Consider the following 15,336-nt stretch of genomic DNA (forward strand, 5'->3'; position numbering starts at 1 on the left):
GCTTGTCTAATTGTCCTTGATAATAGACGAGGTATGAGCAGTATGGCCTTACCCTGTTCCTGATTTCTGAGGAAGTTTTCAGTCTTTTTTTTTTTAACTGTTAACTTTGATGTCTTTTGATGCTCTTTATCAGTTCCTTCTATTTAGAGTTGTTGGAGTGTTTTTATCCTGAAAAGATGTTGGGTAAATGTTTTTATAACCATTGTTGCTTTTACAAAACAATTATTTTTAAGTGTACAACATTATTTGACAGGTTTTTTCCACTTTTAATGGTTAAAAATAATTTAATTTTCTTTTTTTTTTTTTTAACCTTCCACCCCCCCTCCCCCACCTTTTTTTTTCAAACAGGAGTAACTTTATATATGGCTCATACTTGAGTAAAGAGGAAATTGCTTTCTCAGACCCTACTCCTGATGGGAAACTGTTTGCAACCCAGTACTGTGGCACTGGTCAGTTTCTGGTGTATAATTTTATTAATGGACAAAATAGCACCTAAAATAAACTCATGCCTACAGCATCGGAAGACATCTACTGATGAGAATGGATTGGTTGTTGACTTAAACCAGGAACTAGGGCCATTTTTATTACAATGAACTCAGGACTGGCAACAACCAGAAGGTTGTTCCATTTTCATAAAATTGGAAAAAAAATGAAGTAATTGCTTATTGTTGTTTTGTTTTTTAAAGAAGATATTTTATTATCTTTTACAGAAATTTATGATTGATGTATTTTATCTATAGTTATTTAGACATGTTTACATGCAGCAGATAATTGTTCATAGTGGACTGAAAACTAATGCAAGGACTATGGTCTCAGTGATAAGTATAACTTGAAGTTCTTAATTGTGGCAATATACCAGTGTAGCTTGGTACTGTATTTTTTTTATATTGATCTGCTGATACCAGTTATAGTTTTAAAGATTGTATTTTCACAGAGTGGAAACCAATGTTTTTACATCATTATTCAAGAAGGGTGTGAGTTATGTGTTTAGGAATCAAAACTAATTCTTAAAGGGTCTGATACCTACTTTAAGGGAATCATCACAAAAAAAGCGAAGCTCCTTTAGCAAGAGAGAATTTGCAATACTGAGTTTGTTCTTCTATTTCTCTTTTTCTGCTTCTTGCTGCCATCAAGAAGCAGAAGGTGGAAAAGAATTGAAGCTTTCCTTCTTGGAGAACTATGAATGACTCGAGTTAGAATGGTGCCCTGTAGTTTATTTATTTGTTCATTCTGGTTTCACTTTTTAAAATAAACATCAACTTGGCACACTTTGGCTATTCACAATCCCAAAGAGGTTTATAAAAACCTGTGGAATAGTTGCAAGCTAAATATGTATGAATTGGTATCTGCTTTGTTATTCCTCAGAAATACTGCACTGGGTATATGCCCTCATTATTGGACTTCATTTTGATACTTGTCTATCCTTCATAGTGCCCTCTACTTTTAAAGGGTTTATATGTTGAAAAACTGCTGTGGCCTTTTATGACCTGTATATAATGTAGAATAAAATAATAAAATACTTGATAGCTTTTTCTAAGTGATAAATGTGATAATGGTATGTTGTTACCGTGCTTTTTCAGGAAGTCTGTTAGGTTTGCTACCTTGAAATAAGATTAAAACAGTGGTTTTTGGAAAGGTAGTTTTCACTAGTTTGCTGCAGAATCTGTATGTCAGTAACATCTCCAAAAGATAGGATCCTAACATGGGAATTTTCTGGTCTTTCAGAGAAATAAAGAGCCATGGCCCAAGAATGAAACACCACTATGATTTAATATAGGTGAATGTTATGAGCTGACATTAAAACCAGCTAAGAATTAAGACTTTTAAATTAAGATCAACATATTGTGATATGTGATATATATCATTGTGATATATACACACACACACATTGTCACCCATAGATGTGTGCTTTTAAAATTAATTGAGTGGTGTAAGGCTCTGTACCTGTCAGTAGGGTGGAATGGTAAGGCAGTGTGACTGTTTCTTCTCATTCATCATGATGGTCCAACTCTTGACACTGCTTTTCTCTTTGGTCTTGAGACTCTTCTAGTCAATCGCTGGTCTCAGTGTTTGCCTGACAGGGAACCCATGATTTTTTTTAAATAGGATGAAAACTTCAGGTGTAGCATAGATGTTCTAGTAACTGTTAAACTCGTAACATAGGCCCAGATCCCATATAAGCAATAGGATGCTTTGGGGAGCCATACTCGGTGGGTTTCAAAGGGACTTGGAAGTAGGTTGTATTTATTGGTTGGTTTAAAGGTTACCATTACTAGGAAGATTGTTTCTTTTCATGTTTATATTAAAGACACAGCCCCTCAAATAAATTTTACATTCTAGCTATTTCTCCAAGAAGAGAATTATTAATAATATTTAACATTTGAGTGTTTGCCATGTGTCATACTTTGTGTTTGTGCTGTGCTTAAATCACTCAGTCGTGTCTGACTCTTTGCGACCCTGTGGACTGTAGCCCACCAGGCTCCTCTGTCCATGGGGATTCTCCAGGCAAGAATACTGGAGTGGGTTGCCATGCCCTCCTCCAGGGGATCTTCCAGCCCAGGGATCGAACCCAAGTCTCCCACATTGCAGGCAGATTCTTTACCATCTGAGCCACCAGGGAAGCCCAACAATACTGGAGTGAGTAGCCTGTCCCTTCTCCAGGGGATCTTCCTGACCCAGGGATCGAACTGGGGCCTCCTGCACTGCAGGCAGATCCTGTACCAGCTGAGCTACCAGGGAAGCCCTAGTGATGCATTATTTAATTATGACAGCCACATAGGTAGAGTTTACAGGTGAGGAATCTAGATTTAGACGAGTTTATAGGAGCAGTTGCAGTCTTTGTGAAAGATAGGCAAATTGAACTAAAGCTATGATGTGTGGATGAAAATTAGACAAATGAACTCTGAAAAGTTAAAATTGAAGAATTGATGGAGTTGATAACTGACTAGAGAAAGATCATGACAGGAGAATCTGGGTAATTTTGGTTTAGGTAGCAGAGAAGGTGGATTTTGGGCCGAGAAGAGCATACTGGAGAATTAGGTGGCAAAGGATGAGCTTGGTTCTGCTCACAGTTTGAAGGTGGTTGCTGAATCTCCAAGTGGAGATATCTATTTGGTGTATATAACTGAACATGTAGACAGAGTTTGGGAAAAGTTTGAACTAAACCAATTTATTTAGTTATTTAAAGATTTAGAGGAGATCTCCACCCTGGGGTTTATAAAATTAGAGGGTAGAAGAGACTATTGAAGAACTTGTGAGAATGCACACGCAAGGGAAGAACCAGAAGAAAGTGGTAGAAACCAAGACTTGAGAGCCGTTGACGTTGTCACAGCACCGCTGAAGACTGAAGAGTGACGACAGAAACAGAATCATGGTCTCCGTGGAGTTGTGGAGGTACCAGTGATACAGTGAGTAAACGCTAATGGTCACAAACGTCAACAGATTGATTCTGTAATTGCTAATATATAAAGGTGCCTGTAAATGTTTTCTCAGCTACCCTTGAATAGTTGGGCTGAATGTCTAGTATATTGACATTATAGGACCCACCAGTATAGTCAGACACCCTGCGATCTTATACGTTATGCTCTTGCTTATGTGGACATACAATGGTTTTATTTCATTTTGTCAGCATTAGAAAAATCAGTATTTTATCAGTTTATAATGTGCAATAGTGAACTTGTATATCTACTAAAATCATGACTATCATAAGAACAGTAAATATAGCAGACGTATATACACTGATATTTTAACTGTCACTTAGTTTGCATGGCTGCCCAGCTAGGGCATCTTGGTAGGAACACAGCCACATTCCTTCCTGGCTGTAGTTAGTTCACTGGCTGTGAAGGTGGCTAAATCGATTTCTGGGGTAGCGACTGCAGACACATATGCCTTCTACCTGTTCTCATGATTCTTGGGCTTTCTAGCAGATCAAGGGAAGATTCTGTCTTAGAACAGCAAAGAATTGGTAAGAAAACTTAATTGTTGTTGCTTTTTCTAACTATTCCTATTCCATTTGCTATCATAATCACTGAAGTACAGTTGACACCTGAACAACGGGGCGGTTGGGGTGCTAACCCCACACGTAGTCGCGAATCAGGTATAACTTTACAGTCGGCTCTTTATATTAGCACTTTGTAGAGTCAACCCACCAGGGATTGTGTACTACTGTAGTACATTGTTTTCTTTTTTTTTTTTTTGAAAAAAATTGTCTATAAGTACACCTGTGAAGTTCAAACCTGTATTGTTGAAGGGTCAACTATAGATTCTTTCCTCAGCTTAATACTTGGCAGCTAAGACACAGGAATTTACAGTGTTTCCTTGGTCCCAGAGGTCCTTCCTGCATCTTTAGTGATGATTTTTTGTTTTTTCAGGGAAGCCAGGGGGTCATTGTTTTATCAATATTCTCTTAGACCCAGAGAGCGCTTATGAGCTTCTTGGCCATGACTGGAGACAAGCCTGAGGAATGTGTGTTCTCTGGATATTGTTCAGCTCTCTGCAGTTGAATACAAAGCTACAGCAGGCAGTTTCACAGCTGGTAGTCTTTCCAGGGCAGCTCAGTGGGGTGTGTAGTGGGACACGGGCAGTGTCCTACTTGCTCCTGGATCTGTCAGCAGACTTAAGATAGTTACTGGCCCTCCTGAGGCAACAGCCAGGGACCTCTGACCCTAAAGAATGTTTTTACAGTTCTATATCAAAGGTTATTTTAGCACTGTCAATATAATAGAACTGAAAGCCCCCCCTGGAATAAGAAGTTAATTCTCTAAAGCTGGTGAAATTAGAATTTAGAAATAAAATGGAGAGTAACCTTAGGTTATACTACACAATTCTACCATCCCAAAGTCTGCTTCTTGGGACATGGAAATGAATAGAGTTGCCATCTATAAAACAAAAGATCGGGGATGTACCATGGATATTTCTAACATTTCTTTAATCATTTCTAGATCTGTTATTCATAATTATGTGGCACTCTGCAAGTGGGCATGGTGTGTAGGTACTTTATATGTGTGTATCGTCTTTGGATAAGCTATAGATTTTCAGTCCACAAAGACTTACTCAGCACTTTCTTGCACTGTTAAGCCAGAATAGTAGAATCTTAGAGTTATCCAACTTATGACATGTGGACTTGTGGCCTTTCTCGGACATTGGCAGAACCAGCTCATTCCAATTTTGAACATACCAGAAAATGTAAAGAAAACACACTTTCTTCTTAGGGGATGGGAGAGAATTTAATACATTCACCAAATTAAATGAAAGGACAAGAATGTACTGTCAACACAAGACAATTTAGAATCATAAACAAAATGTGAGGTAGACTGACTAGTGAAATTCACCAAATTTTGGTTAAGAAACTTTACAGTAATAAAGTAACACAGGTGCCTCCTTTTCTAAAAATCACAAGAAGCAATTGCATAAATTACAACCCAAAAAACTGAATACAGCAGTTCTCATTGTAAGTTTACATTCAGTATTAACCTGTGTGAACCCTCACATATGGCAGGGTTTAACAGGTCTATAGGTCAGTTATTCTGCAGGCCAAGTGAACACATTCCCACCATGATATTCTAAGGGCTGGCGAGGCTTGAAGTGGAACACACCAGGGGTTGTATTAACCAAATCATGGTGGTCTGTGCTTGTGCAATTTTATCCTTAAAGGAGAATGACCTAACATTCTCTAAAGAATTATACTGATAAGGTGATTTTAAAAGATCCAAGCCTTGGTAAGACAGACACTGAAAAGAATAGGCAGGTCAGTTTAAATTCTCCATCATCAGGGTGATGGTCTTTTGGCTTTATTCTGGCATTTCTCTTCCACAGAGTTACAGAATTTAAGAGATCATAATCATCTGATTTTTTCCGAGTGTAGTCCTAATAAATATGGAGTCTCCACAGCTCAAATAAGTACTTAAAGTTTTTTTCCTTAGACTGAAGCCATAAAGCCAGAAGAAACCCTGAGAGGCCATCTGCCCCAGGAACAGCTGTTTAAGGATTATTTCAAGTATTTTATTTGCCCTATATAGTAAATATTGGAATATTGCACAAGCAGTGGGTTTCTTGATACCATCTGCAGTAGGCCCTTTCAACAAAACCAATGAAATACATCCATATCTAAAGCAGCCTGCTTCAGAACGTACCTCTTTGCCAAAAGTTCTGCTGAAGTAAAATTAACAAGTATTTTTAAAGCATATATAAGGCAGGTCCTCTTTAAAGATCAATTAAAAATGGAATTTTTAAAAGGAATTGTTCATTTTAAGATATATATAAAACAAAAATAGCTATTAAAACCAAGAGATCTGAAATCATTTTCAGATTAGTACATTCTGTCTTTTCACTCTCTGTAAACTCCGTATCACAAACTAGTAAAGCTGGTCAGGTAACACTGTCTGTTCTGAGTGAACGCAGGCTTAGCAGGCCCCTTGCAGTGGTTTCTGGCCATAAACAAGACATCTATTCAAGTAAAAATGGCTGTGTAAAGTGGAGATAAAGTGATATATGGGCTAATAAGAAAAATGTCAAGCCATAAATGAGAATTGAAGTAATTTGGAAGAATCAACTTCCAATAAACTTAGTATGTTCTAGAACATTTTCTAGAAATCCGTTTTTGATTAAAATATGTGGTAAAAGTCTGTATAAAACTTATGCCTCCTGCTGTTGATACTGAACAAAGATCCCCTGCTGATTTTTGAGTCAAAAAGACTTAAATGGAATTCTTTTTTACTACACACACACACACTCACTCACTCACTCGCTGGTAGAATTAAGTAAAACAGCCTCTCTCTCTCTATGGCTCTGTTTCCCATTTCAGCAGTTTCTGTGGTATTGTCAGTATAAGGCAGCTAATTCAGTGTATCTTTGAAAGGAAACTGCTTTAGTCTTTGAAAGGAAACAAACTAGTTCCACTCCACACAGAAGCTTAGCCTGCCTGACATTTAGCTTTGCTGGTGCCAAATGCTTAATTCCAACCCAATGGAGTGGGTGTGGGGTGACTGCTGAAACCTTCTTAATTGGCTCAACTTTTGAATCAGGTTTTCCTTGTACAAGATTAATCACTGTTCATATTCTCACGATGTGCTTAAGAGACTGGAAACATTTTTAAAGAATGGATAAAGCAAAAGAACTTAAGCCAGGAGAAGCTGCATAAATACACACAAGGCCTGCTCTGCATTTACTAACGTGTTTGTTCAGTTTAAATAGTAAACTTTCAACTCCTGTGGAAATTTTGCCAAAAGTTTCAATACATACAAGATTATAAATCATAAACTAACACTGCACAGAGAAAAACAAGGCTACTTTTTTTTTTAAATACAAATATCTTCTACATTCTATCATTTCAGACCCCTGAGTAATACTGTACCAAAGTACAGATCTGAAGAGAAACTGAGGGCTCAGGCCTCAAATGTTAATCTTCAATTAATTCCACACCAATGGCGTGAGTCTCACGTAACACATTCAGGCTCGCTAACGCCAAGAGTCAGTTTTCCCCCTGACAGAGCATAGTAGAAAAAACAACGCAGCGTCCATGCGGTTTCTCCACAGTATTTCCTCCTCAGGCTCCCGTGGGCAGACCACATCTTGAGTTAATTGCATAACTACCTAGGGTGGAGTTGACCTGAATTTAAGGTCCTGAAACTGGAAGTGAAAGGAAGTGATGCCCCCCAGAGATCTGGGTCAGATTTGGGGGTGGGGGTTTCTTTGGAGAACAGACAAATACATGTTGCACTTTGCTCCACAGTGATTGTACTTTAAAGGAAAAAATTAAATCCCCAATCATTATTTCTGCCCCACCACATCTAGGCATCCCTTTGCTAGTTTTGGTCTCTTCAAAAGATCATACATGACGTCCGGTGAGAAAGTAGAGCGGCTTGTCGTCGCTGCTGTTGGCGGTCTGGAACTCGTCCCGGAGGCGGAACTGCCACTCGTCCTCCAGCTCCAAGCGGACAATCGTTTGGCGCAGGGAGCTTCTGTCTTGGCAGATGACACACAGGGTAGCACCTTCAGGAGAAAGCAGGGATGTGTCAGGCTCAGGGGTTGAAAGGACTTAAAGAGCCTTTCTTTCCTCCCTCTGATTATATCCCTTAAGGGAACACTTTTGAGAACCAACATATACAAGTAACCTGTCAGGACTGTTCATTTGATTATTTACTTTGAATAAAGAAACTGTTAAAAATGGCAAAGCTTGAAAGAATGTAAAGTGAAAGCCCTCCCAACCACACCCCACCCCTTCTTTGTGTGTGTGTGTGTGAGTTGCTCAGTCACGTCCAACTCTGCAACCCCATGGACTTTGGCCCACCAGGCTCCTCTGTCCATGGAATTCTCCAGGCAAGAATATTGGTGTGGACTGCCATTCACTTCTCCAGGGGATCTTCCTGATCTAGGGATTGAGCCCAGGTCTCCTGCATTGCAGGCAGATTCTTGACCACTGAGCCACTAGGGAAGCCCTTCTGCTGTGGTAACCAGCATTAAAACCTACGTTGTAAGGTTCTGTGAGTCCCGCTAGATCAGGGGTTCTCAACCTTGGCACTGGGGGCCACGTGACTATTGCGCTATTTTGTTCTTGTGGTATGTTTAGCAGTGTCCTTGGCTTCTTCCCACTCTGTGCCTGCAGCACCCCACCCTGTGACAACATGATATGTCTCCAGATATTGCCAAATGCCCCCAAGATGCTTCCTCCTGTTCCCTCCCTCCACACACACACAGCTCCAGATGTGTTTTATACACACACATATAAGTAAATACAGTTTCTCCTGTTCTCATAAAAATGGCACGCTGTACACAGCATACTGAACCTTTTTTCACCAACCTCAGGAGTCACCTTATCAAGGTTATTTGTGATGCTTAATCTGCAGTTTGTTTTTAAGCAAACCTCTGTATGCTACATACCTGTTGAAGCAACTTTGGCTTCTATTCCAGAATCAAAACTCACTAATTTTTATTGAAATTAGATTTATATGAGAAGCATTTGCATTGCATCATTCCTATGTAAAATTAATAGCGGCGACAACATCTTAAACCTGGCTATATTTATCCACATTTAGCCTAACTCCCTTGTTTGAAAAAAGTCAGTGCCCCAGTTTCAAAGGTATTCAGCTTATTGGCAAAATGATTGTTAAAGTGCTCTTTCATAATTTTCACCTCTGCATTTTGTCCAGTGGGAACTAGCAGCACTCACAAGCAAGATACTGAATTTGATTTACCTTTGAGAAACTTAAATTTCTTGAGAAGATCAGCACCTACAAAAGAGTCACAGAGGTACAGGAGGAGTCCCCCGAAGCACACCCCTTCACAGTTGGCGTTGCTGGAGTGGGGTCTGGAGCTGACGTAGCACACGGCCACCTGCAACCATCAAGCACAGAGCACGCCAGCGTTTCAAAAGCCAGTAAAACCTCCGCGTCGTCAGCTGACGATCCTTGCCTTCCTTTCTAGCTGTCCATCTCAGGGTCAGGTAACGGAGACACGTTTTATTGGAACTTAAGGGGGCTGCTTATCTGAGCTTTGTACTCCCTTTGTGTGCTAAGTTTTAACCTACCTAAAGCTTTTCTTATTTCTCATAATAAAGGTAGTTATGAGAGAAACTGCCAGATGCAGAACAAGCCCCTCTACCCGAGAGCCCCGGCCCCTCCCCCTTTACCTCTGGTCCAATGTTAAGGTAGCAGTCGATGGCCAGCACGGGGCTCCGAAAGTTTCGGATAGCTTTGGGGAAGAGTTTGTAGGAGGCGTGCTGCAGGAACTTCTCCAGGAGGAACTGTGCAGGGGCTGCCAGAAGGGTGTGCTCACTGTCGGGAGCACAGACGTACTGCAGGGGCAGGATAGGCGCCATGCTCTCTGACACCTGGAATCAGCCAAGGGAGGGATGGGAAATGTTTGCGCAGGCGTTGTGTGACCCCCGCCAGGAGAGCACGCCTGCATCCTGACAGCCCGCAGGAAAGGCAGCAGCACCGTCTTGTCGTCCTTGGGTTCTGAAATGCTTGCTGTGGGATTTAACATAATTTATACACAGCAAGGGCCCGAGCAAATGTTAGAGGAGGCTGCTTTGAAAGTTTGCGCATTTAGCATGTACATGGTAAGGACCAACAGAAACCTTTTTACAGCACTACTGGATGTGGATGGGTTAAACCCCATCCTGTCAGCACCAGAAAAAAAAGCACGGAGGTCTTTAAGCTCCACTGGATAGTCCACATGCTGTAGATGATTGTGCATGCCCAGTCGAGTCCATCTCTTCCAACTCCATGGACTGTAGCCTGCCAGGCTTCTCTGTCCATGGGGTTTCCCAGGCAAGAATACTGGAGTGGGTTGCCATTTCCTGCTCCAAGGGATCTTCCCAACCCAGGGATCAAATCTCCTGCACTGCAGACAGATTCTTTACTGCTGTGCCTCCTGGGAAGCCCTATAAATGATTAGCTACCAGCATATCTTATAAACGGAAAAGGGTAGGCCCATAGAATTAACCCTTAACAGGTTCTGATCTGCCTTACTTTAAAAATAAAACTGGCAGAGGACCATGCAAGCAAGCAATTTGATTTACATTTCTCTCACCTGTTACATAACGAATGTAAAAAATGTTAACTTTGCTAGTTTATAGAACACATTTGAAACTAAAGCTTTGGTGGAGTTAAGCCTTAAATCTAAAGGTAATTCTGTTGAAATTTCAAAACTTCGGTTTGGCTCTAGATGAGTCCTCAGTGAGGGAAACAAGGCTCCAGATTTGACATTAAGAGTGGCCTCCCTTTTGTTACCTCACTTTCCACTCAAGTGGCACATACTTAATGCCGGTACCAGAAAACAGATATTGAGAGATCATCTTATTTTCAGCAGGAGACTCAAGCTTGCCAACTTACCATGATCTTTGGTTTAATGATAAAGTCCCTCTGCCCGCCAACTTGCACATGTTTCTTCATGAGACTGAAGTTGTTAAAGCGGCAGATGAGCAGTCCACTACTGTTCGTTCTCAGGTTAAAGTCAACATCTTCACAGAAATACCTAAATTAGAACCACAACGGTAGGTTCCGTTGACTGCCTGTCACCTCTCAGCTGTGCCACTTAGGGACAACATCTGTGGCAGATGTGAGGTGGCCACCTCAAACAAAGCCGGCCTTTCCCCCACATGGAGCTGGCTCTGTGCACACTGGCTTGTGTTGTAATGCCCTGATGGGGACACCACAGTCATTAAGGAAGGAGGCAGTGAGGTGACTGGTCCCAGACATGGCACAGCGCCTTACTTAGGCACCCCTGAGCTGAAACAGGACCACATACTCTGTACTCTCGTGGGACAGGAGTGCAGAGCTGCTCCCAGTGTTAACATCCTGGCTGCAAACAGGATGAAGCATCTGCCAAATTTAAAACAGAAGTGAAATCGCTACAGAATATTCTAAGAGCTGCAGCTCAGGGGTTGACTTAAGAGGGACTTGACGGTCTCTGACATTCTTCCTTGGCCATTTCGGATTTTCTGGGACATGTATGTAGTTCATTCGTGAGGCAAGGCCAGGGCTAGCTGGCTTTTCCCTACAGGATCCAGATCTCAGGGTCTTGCTAACATCTCAGGAAGTGACTACCATCCGAGTTTTGAGTGAAAGGTTAATCGTGAATAGGTTTATGGGTCCACACACTGATTTCCACTGATGAAACAATTTGGTCCCTGTTTGAGTTCTTGTAGAATAATAAGATGGCCGAAATATGTTTCCTAAGCATTTCACATTGCAGCACTCGTGACTGAGTCTGGGTCAGTTTGAACAGTGATGAAGGGGCACTTGGGGCTTGTGATGCCCCATTCTCTGTCCGTATAAACAGTCTTAGTTTCTCAGAGACAGGAATAAACACATTACAGAGGCTGGAGCTGGGCAGAAACAGTCAGTAACTGGCAGGATGATGCGCATCCAGGAGCCCAGCTTACCTGTTGAAGTCGTACTGCACGTTCTGAGTCAGGTCTATGTTGAGGAGGATGAAGTCGTGCACGTGGCACCTAGAGAACGGGACCTTGAGGCTCCGAGAAGTCAGCCTGCTGCTCCACTTCTGGATGCCCAGGATCGCATAGTGCACGATTTTCGGTGTCGCCTCCATGTGCTGCAAGACACTCTTCAAGGACACATTCTTACTGGAAACTCCTGTTTCCATGGGCTGGCTATGAAATGCAGAGTTCGTTTACATAAGAGATCACTCAGTATCACTGAAGACATGGTCACTTGGGAAGAGCTGACACTACTGCACGGTATTAATATCTGTAAAGGACACAACTAGCTGGTTGACTTTCTCTTAGTCTGGAGTGGACAAGGGTGTCAAGCCTGCTTTTCATGCTGTCACTGCTGATCTAGAGAAGCTGCCTTCCAGGGGTGAGCGTCCTTGTGTGTGTCCAACTCTTTGCTACCCCATGCTCTGGAGCATGCCAGGCTCCTCTGTCCTGTAATTTTCCAGGCGAGAATACTGGAGTGGGTTGCCATTTCCTCCTCCACGGGATCTTCATGACCCAGGGGTCAAACCTGCCCCTCCTGCGCTGCCAGGCAGGCTCTTTACCACTGAGCCACTGAGGCTGACCCCTTAAAGGCAGAGAAGGAAATCCGGCCCATTTTCAAGGAGAGTAATGAACAGGGAGTTACCAAAGCGAGGCAGCCAGAGGTTAGAAGCACACAGGTACTCTTCCCGGTCTTGGTAATTATGGTATGATAAAGGAATATTTCTCAATGTCCCTGGCTTCAAATCCACCAGGGAAATGAGGGCATAGGATCACATGTCTGAGCTGGAAGGGCCTTGAGACCATGTGGCACAGTGTTTCACTGGGGCTGTGAACATCTGGGCTCATTTACTGCATAGGATGTCTCCAGGTTTAGCATTTCATGGTCCTCATAGATCCCCTCACCACTGCGCCAGGAGGAGAACCATGCATTTTGGCCCAGCCATAATTTTATAGGGGATGGAATTGAGACAGAGATGGAATAACTTTCCCTTTTCATCCAGACAGGAAGCAGAGCTGGGGCTAAAAACCATTCCGATTCAGAAGCCAGTGGTCTTTCTACATAAACCACAGTGTTTTTCAACAGACTTAGAGCAGACCAAAGCTGCGATAACACAAACAGTCCAGAAATTTAATGGCATACCAAGTGTCTAGATTAAAAAATCCCTAAGTCACCACAGAACATGCTGGTGAGAGTAAGTGGTCTTGGATGGTGGCTCTGCTCTGGGAAGCTGTGCCCTTGTTTACTGTACCGTGCCATGATGGCCGAGGAGAGGACCTGCTCGGTGGCACATGTCACATTCCTAGAACTGCACAGAACCGCCCCTACCTGGTCTGCTCCTGAACACTGTGAATGTTCCACAGGACACATGAGTCATCCATCACGACAATGAAAGGCCAGACACACTGGCGTTTAACTCCCAGCTCTTCCAGGCGGTTTCTCTCCAGCTCCAGGTTGTGGTAAGACAACTCCTTAATGAGGAACCTGGCAGCACCTGGAAGGCAACACAAAGACGGCTTGGACGTTCCCCTCTTGGGCTTGGTGGAGGCCCCACAGACGCATCCCATTCTCTCCGTATGCGTGCGTGTTTGCCTGGTGACTGTGCACATGGGGGTTGACCAGACATCCAGGGCTGCGATTCCCACACATCAGTGCAGGCAAGAATCATCCAGGAAATTGTTTAAAATGCAGATTCCTGGAGCCCACCACCAGAGGCTCACACTAGTGGTGTCTGATGAGGGGCCAGAGACCTTTTCACAGGTGATTGGTGAGCTGCACTTTGAGGAGTGCTGCTAGGATTCCTGTGCTTAGGCTTCCCCACCTGTAAGAAGGTGATGATGATGTCTACTTCATAGGACTGTCGTATGGTGCTCAGGACAGTGCTGCACACGGTGAGTGAGTACTCAGTGTTAGCAATTAAGATGATGACCATCAGGAATTAGCCAGGTTTTATGAATGAGCCACCCTAAAACGAGGCTTCCCTAGTGGCTCAGATGGTAAAGTATCTCCCTGCAATGCAGGAGACCTGGGTTCAGGAAGATCCCCTGGAGAAGGGAATGGCAACCCACTCAAGTGTTTTTTTTTCCCCCACTCCAGTATTCTTGGAGAATCCCATGGACAGAGTAGCCTGGTGGGCTACAGTCCATGGGGGTCACAAAGAGTCAGACATGATTGAGCGACTAACACAGACCCTAAAATGAAACAAAACATAGAATAAAGAAGCTCAAAAAACCCCAATTAAGTCCACGGGGGAACCAGGAAAATAGTTTGAGTAGATAGAAGGTAATGCTAGGGTTTAGGAAAATCTACTGATACTTTTTAAGAGCATGTGTGTAATACTTTGCATTATATGGGTCATATATGAAAAAGCCCACAGCTAACATACTCAATGGTGAAAAACTGAAAGCTTTTCCTTTAAGATCAAGAATAAGACAAGGATGCCCAACTTTACCACTTCTATTTAACATAGTACTGAAAATCCTAGCCAGAGAAACTACACACACACACACACACACACACACACACAAGTCACCCGAGTTGGCAAGAAGTAAAATTATCTGTAGACATGAACTTATGTGAGGAAAACCTTAAATATTACACACATGCGCATGTTAGAATAAATTCAGCAGAGCTGCAGACACAAATTAGCTGTGTTTCTATATAATAACAATGAACAATCTAAAAGGGAAATTAAGAAGTGCTTCATTTTCATCAAAAAGAATACTTGGAATACATGTTTAACCAAGGAGGCTAAAGACCAGTACACTAAAAAGTACAAAACACTGCTGAAAGTGTTTCCAAATAAGTGGAAAGACATGTTCATGGACTGGAAGGTGCAATACTGTTTAAACATCCCACAAAGCAATCCACAAATTTAATACAATCCCTATCAAAGTATCAGAGTTTTTCTTTTGTTAGAACAGAAAAATTCATTTTTAAATTCACATGGAACTTCAAAGGGCTCTGAATCACCAAAACAATCTTTGAAAAAGAACGGCAAAGCTGGAGGTCTCACACTTGACTGACTACAAAACTAGAGTAATCAAACCAGTGTAGCAGATAGACATAGGCCGATGGAATAAGAATACAGAGTCCAGAAACACCCTTGCATATATGGTCGAATGATTTTTGACAGAGGTGCTAAGACCATTCAAATGTAAAACAATGAAGCTGGACCCTCATCTTAATGCTGTGTAAAGAAATCAAAATGGACCAAAGAGCTTTTATAAACTCTTAGAAGAAAACATGGGGAAAAGCTTAATGATACTGGTTTTGGCAACAGTTTGTTGATTTGTTGGCTGTGACACCAAAAGCATAGGCAACGAGAAAAAATAAATTGGACCACGTAAAGATTTAAAACTGCAAGAACACATTCTCAGTTGGAATAGGAGAAAAT

General features: G+C 42.1%; 2 protein-coding genes across 20 annotated transcripts in view; one reads left to right on the plus strand and one right to left on the minus strand.

Annotated features, from left to right (window-relative positions):
* Nucleotides 1-1,526, plus strand: part of ESCO1 (establishment of sister chromatid cohesion N-acetyltransferase 1) — a 43,537-nt gene extending 42,011 nt beyond the window's left edge. For all 5 annotated transcript variants that reach the window (XM_061399789.1, XM_061399791.1, XM_061399788.1 and 2 more), the window contains one exon: nt 349-1,526. In XM_061399789.1, coding sequence (XP_061255773.1) covers nt 349-496 — 148 coding nt within the window. In that variant the 3' untranslated portion in view covers nt 497-1,526. The remainder of the gene's footprint in view (nt 1-348) is intronic.
* A 4,225-nt stretch (nt 1,527-5,751) lies between these two features.
* Nucleotides 5,752-15,336, minus strand: part of GREB1L (GREB1 like retinoic acid receptor coactivator) — a 245,933-nt gene continuing 236,348 nt past the window's right edge. For 13 of the 15 annotated variants that reach the window (XM_061399778.1, XM_061399773.1, XM_061399774.1 and 10 more), the window contains 6 exons: nt 13,269-13,434; nt 11,885-12,112; nt 10,833-10,974; nt 9,626-9,826; nt 9,192-9,330; nt 5,752-7,989 (listed from right to left, as the gene is read on the minus strand). In XM_061399778.1, the coding sequence (XP_061255762.1) occupies nt 7,826-7,989; nt 9,192-9,330; nt 9,626-9,826; nt 10,833-10,974; nt 11,885-12,112; nt 13,269-13,434 (1,040 nt within the window). In that variant the 3' untranslated portion in view covers nt 5,752-7,825. The other 2 variants (XM_061399785.1, XM_061399787.1) reach the window with 2 other exon arrangements.

This window comes from Bos javanicus, chromosome 24, assembly GCF_032452875.1.
Source record: "Bos javanicus breed banteng chromosome 24, ARS-OSU_banteng_1.0, whole genome shotgun sequence".
NCBI classification, from domain to species: Eukaryota; Metazoa; Chordata; class Mammalia; order Artiodactyla; family Bovidae; genus Bos; species Bos javanicus.